Genomic DNA, 5433 nt, shown 5'->3' with positions numbered 1-5433 from the left:
CATTGATATGCAAATGTAATTATTGATAAACAACTCAAAAATACATATAAACTTTACTTGATATGTCAAATAAGACAAAGTTCTACACAAAAGAGATATAGTAACTGCATAAAACAAGTCTTAGAAGACTAAGAGTAAGTTAATAATGAAAATAAGATAATGATACATAAGAAATGTTATTCTCACTAAATATAAACCAGGGATCTACACAAAAGAATAAAGTACTGCATAAATATAGTTTACAAAAAAAGAAGAAAACAAGTGAAAGTAGGTATACTACAATCAAACTTCAAAGCGCCATAATTCTACACCAGATTTCTAAAAGTAGATGCATAGAATTATTTTAACTCCAAAAGAAATAAAAAAAACACATCATCCAAAAAAATATATATATACCTACTACGGTATATTAATTGTCTCTAAAAGACCAAAAAGGAACACAGATTCATATAATCTGGCCCAAAATCTCCTTAGGATATATGTATCCTAGGAAAACTAAAACACCATGTATGCAACTAACCATGTTGTCATACATAAAGTGCTGGATGAGGCTTTTAATTGTATCAAAATCAAAAACAATTACCCAAAGTAAAATAATAGAAATATATAAACAGTTAGGGTAATGTCAAATAAATAAGATTAATATGTTTATCATAACTACAGAAATATCAAAATATAAAGAAATAAAATAATAAAAGATAATGCTTTACCATATTATACAACATTATTGAGACTCATCATCACTAGAATCAGTAATATCTAACTTAATATCTTGCACATGAAAATTACCAAGGTCTTTACCATCTAGATCCTTAAGATTATATACTAAAGGAGATAAAACTTTATGTATAATACAGGGAATAAATTTGGGAGCTAATTTAGCAGAAAAATCATCCACAGCTTTTGAAAGGATATTATTTTTCTTCCGGACTTTAGCACTTACATGAAATTTTACATCATGTCTACGTAAATTGTAGCAATTAGTGTTGGTATTGTAAGAGTGACCTATTCTCTTCTGAACTTCATTAAAGATAGGAGAAATATTCTCTAAAGGCTTGCAAGAAGCACAAACTTTACATTTATGAACATAGTTCACAACAAAAGATCTCATTTTAGGCCAGTAATACAATTCTGATATCCTAGAAAGGGTTTTAAAGACACCTAAATGAGCAGCTGTAGGATCATCATGATATATTTGCAAAATTTCCTTCCTATGTGGAGAAGGAACAAAAATTTTCCATTCTGGAGAAGAATCAGAAAACTTTGAGCTAGAAAAAACATGTTTATAGAGAACATTATCCTGAACCTTAAAAGCAGGATATAAGTTAGGATTAACTGTAACTTTCCCTATCATACTCCTATACCAAGCATCTGTTTTTAAATTAGATAAAATCAAGAGAGAAACTTGAGATGCTTCAGGAATTCTTGAAAGAGAATCAGCTACTACATTTACAGAATCACTATGATGAGCAGAGTTAAGTTGTGACTGCTGAATGTCAGGAAGATTTTCAGCACTGCTAACAGTATTTACTACACAAGTAGATAAATCTGTAGCCTTAAATGAAAAATTTGAGAAATCCAAACAAAGTTTAAACAAACGAATAAAATCCATACCTAATATCATCTTATGTGAAATAGAAGGAACTATTAACACTTTAAGTGATTGAGTTTTACTCAATAAAGTAACAGGTAACCAAACATATCCTAAAATACTCTGAATGTTTCCATCAGCAGTAGTGAGTTGACTTGAAACATCATAATTAAGTGCTAATTTGAGTTTTTTAAGTAAAAATAAAGAAGGAGAACCAATAATACTAACATTACTGCCAGTATCAAGAAGTGCAGAGATTGTTTCACTACCTACAGAAATAGAAATATATGGTCTATTATCATTAGTATGAACATCTAATAATGAAGTAGAATTTAAATGTACCTTAGAATTTAAAGGACCACTAGAAAGAACAGAAGTACTAGAAGAAGGTAAAGTTTCAGATTGTACTGAAGAAAAAGTGCTTAAATTATCATTAGATATAAAAGAAGTAGTTTTAGGTATAACTTTCTTAGACACATTCACTGACTTGGGTTGTTTGAATGTCTTCGAAAAGTTTTCCCTGGAATGTTCTTTCAAACCGTTTTTTGAACATCTGCTACATTCATTTGTGGTGATATTCTTAAACCCACAACCATGACAAAACTTTCTCTTGGGTTTATTACATACTTGAAAAGTATGGCCTGTCATGTTGCAGTTCCAACATGTAGCAGAAGAAGAAAGAGGCTCAACAGAAAATTTACTGCGAGAAGAAATAGTAAGAGCGGCTTCAAATCTCTTACAATACTTTGTAAGGTCTGCAACTGATTCCACATCCTGGAAAGCAAGAGCCTTGACATAATCAGGAAGAAGACCATTAATGATTTCATCTACTTTTTCACACGCAGGAATAGATTTTGAAGACCGGAGCATCAAAGACTCCATATAAGAAATATATGCAGAGACAGGTTGTTTGAAAGACTGTTTTGTAGAACGTATTTGTTCCCACAAATTTCTTTCATAATTGTAAGGTAAATAAGTTTCCTTTAAGGAAGCAACTAATTTAGACCAAGAATTAAAAGATTTTTTTGTAAAGTGATTATGCCACCAAGTAAAAGCAGCACCTTCAAATAGGTCTCCTGCAGAGATGAATAAATCTTCATCAGTGCAGTTCCTAGAAAACTTTAAAGTTTCAATCTGTTCGAGAAATGGAATTAGAGGTTCTTTACCAGAAAATTTTTTAATACCCCATTTATAAACAGGAACAGACTTAACAGGTGAGGCTGAAGATTGAGAATAATTAAGGTTTACTCTATCAGGAGTAGAAGCAACAGGTTGGTCTACCATATCAGGTTGATCTACAATGTCAGACAAAGTACCTTCTAATTTCAACAAATCATAGCGGATAGCTTTTTTTAATTTTTCTTCGTCTACAGAAGTTGGCTGTAGACGGGAGATTCTACCAGACAAATGAGTTAAACGAGAACTGAAAGCTTTGAATCTACTATCAGATTTTGTGCCTGAATAATCAGATATAAGACTTAATAGGTCAGAATAGGAAGCTAAAGCTTGTTGGTAATCAACATCAAAAGATAAATTAACAGAAATATCAGAAAAACTACGGTTACTGGCTTCCTGAGAAAGAAGTCCAGCAAGGATCTTTCGTTTTTCCTCTACTGTATTTGGGACAGAGACATTCCTAATAAGAATTTCATATGATAATTCATCTGTCTTTAAATGTTTAGGTAGCATCTTGAAGAAATAATTTAAAAAAATTAAGAAAGTAATTAAAATACACTATCCACAAAAACTGGTTAAGTTAAAAAAAAACAAACCACTTAAAACAGTATAAAAGTACCTACCATCAAAAAAATATATAAAAATATCTGAGTATAAAATATATATGCTGAAATATATAAAAATGGTAATACTTTTTAACCCAACATGTGAAAATATATAAAAACAGTCAAAAATATGGAAATATTAAAATTAACTGCAAATAATGATAATTGAACACACAAAAAATATAAATAAGAAAGTATTTATTAAAGTTTGTTATTTGCCACCAAACCAAAAACCCAGAGCACAATTCCCTGAATAAAACAAGTACGGTTGGGCGCCAATGTGTAACGATAAGACTACCAAAGAGAATTGAAATACTATTGTAAAAATAATATCTCAATCAACCATGGGAGCTTATCGTCTATACCTTGCCTAGCTCAGTATCTCAAGGGTGAGTTCGTCTTGTCTTAAACTAGGGATTGAACCTGAGTTCTCAGTTGATAGCAAATAAGACAAATTTTAACCAATCATATTTATTTAAATCAATAAAAAAAACAATAATTAACCCTGCCAAAGCTTAACAGTTATAAGTGTTACTTATTGCTTCGATGGGCGGCTTGTGTGTTCTAGCTGTTGGATCCTCCAATTAGAAGTTGTGGCTTCTGGAGAGCTGCAGTCACACGTGGCTGTATGTCCGGACCAATTATTGAACTCCAAATATGCCAATAAAACCAATAGACCAAATAAATTGTCCAGTAAACCAATAAGTTTTATATCTCCAATAAAGTTTTGATGTGTCCAACAAACCCAATAAAATATCCAGTTAAAGTTTTGATATCTCCAATAAACTAAAAGGATAAGAAACAACATGCATTAGAAACACATCAAAAAGAAAGGTTTAACTTCCTTGCCATCTTACAAAATTACACTTAAACAAATAGCATATGGCAAGGATAAAATGAAATATGAATGTTACTACTTAGTTAAATTCTGTTAAAGAGTCCTAATGCATATATCAAAAGAAAATGTGCTTTCGAAAGAAAGTAAGGTTACAAATATTGGAAATGTGGTCAGAATTATAGAATAAATATACACAATGAAAGTACTTACCCCAAGAGAAGTTGTAGACCATAAAAATGAGTCTTATAATAATTTTTGCCTTCTTTTATAAATTTCAAAAAGAGGCAAAAAAATAATCCCACTACAGAAAAGTTGTTTTGACAGAAAGTGGGAGACTGAATGAAGTTAGCACAGATGTCATAGAATGTTGGTATAGATATCATGAAACTAGCTTGTCAGTCAACACAGAACAGAATAGTCTGCCGAACAAAAGTGAGAGGGCAAATATTTATTCTATGGGACAGAAAGAGAGAAAATAAAGACAGAGGAAGAAAAGAAAAAACATTTTGTGGGCGCCAACTATTTTTATGAATAAAAAAATAGTAAAAATTAAACTAAAGATAAAGAAATTAATAAATTAATAAACAAATTAGAATGAAATAATTATTTAAATATAAATTAATAGAGATGTGACGTTTATAACGTTACAAATTATCTTTGGCGAAAACGTTCGGCGAAACAATTGATACTCACTAGAGTCTTTCTTGCAGATCTCCCCAATATTTAAGGGTTTACTATTTAACTTATTTGCAAAGATTAAATTTCTTTTTTTTTTTTAGAGCAACATGGTGTTCTATAACAACATACGGGTTAATTATGGTGCTGAGGCGTTGAGGTTGCTCAAGGATTACCAGAAAACTAATATCAGAAGGAATCGGAGACTTTTTTTATTGTCATGTCGTTCTAAAGGTATAACACCAAAACACATTGTTCATGCCACCTCCTCTGCCCAAAAATATATACACAGAAATGGTTTCTAGCAATTGCAGGGATGCTAACAACTTATCATGTTAGATAGCAAACTTTTAAATGTTGAGATTGCAACTAATCATAGAGTTCTCAAACAGTTAGAAAAGTCACTCACTGAACAAAAAAGCTGAAATCATTAGATCAACCTCGGAATATGATTGGCTGATCCAAATGGATAAAAAATTTATTTGCCTCAACTATTCCTGATGATGTTCTAGGTTTCTTGGCATTAGGAAATACATTTAGCATCGAAC

At 31.0% G+C, this 5433-nt stretch overlaps 1 protein-coding gene across 1 annotated transcript; it reads right to left on the bottom strand.

The window, feature by feature from the left end:
- Positions 1-550: 550 nt before the first annotated feature.
- Positions 551-4855, bottom strand: LOC140436903 (uncharacterized). Its single transcript, XM_072526070.1, has 2 exons — positions 4421-4855; positions 551-4158 (listed from the first exon to the last, which is right to left on the bottom strand). The coding sequence occupies exon 2, from the start codon at positions 3278-3280 to the stop codon at positions 725-727; it is 2556 nt and encodes an 851-aa protein (XP_072382171.1). The 5' UTR covers positions 3281-4158; positions 4421-4855; the 3' UTR covers positions 551-724.
- Positions 4856-5433: the final 578 nt, after the last annotated feature.

Source organism: Diabrotica undecimpunctata, chromosome 3, assembly GCF_040954645.1.
Source record: "Diabrotica undecimpunctata isolate CICGRU chromosome 3, icDiaUnde3, whole genome shotgun sequence".
Lineage (NCBI taxonomy): Eukaryota > Metazoa > Arthropoda > Insecta > Coleoptera > Chrysomelidae > Diabrotica > Diabrotica undecimpunctata.
The sequence above is the reverse complement of the archived record's forward strand: the minus strand, read 5'-3'. Positions and strand labels throughout refer to the sequence as shown.

Coding starts and splice junctions, on each gene's coding strand:
- LOC140436903 (XM_072526070.1), bottom strand. CDS start 3,280: ATGCTACCTAAACATTTAAAGACAGATGAATTATCATATGAAATTCTT.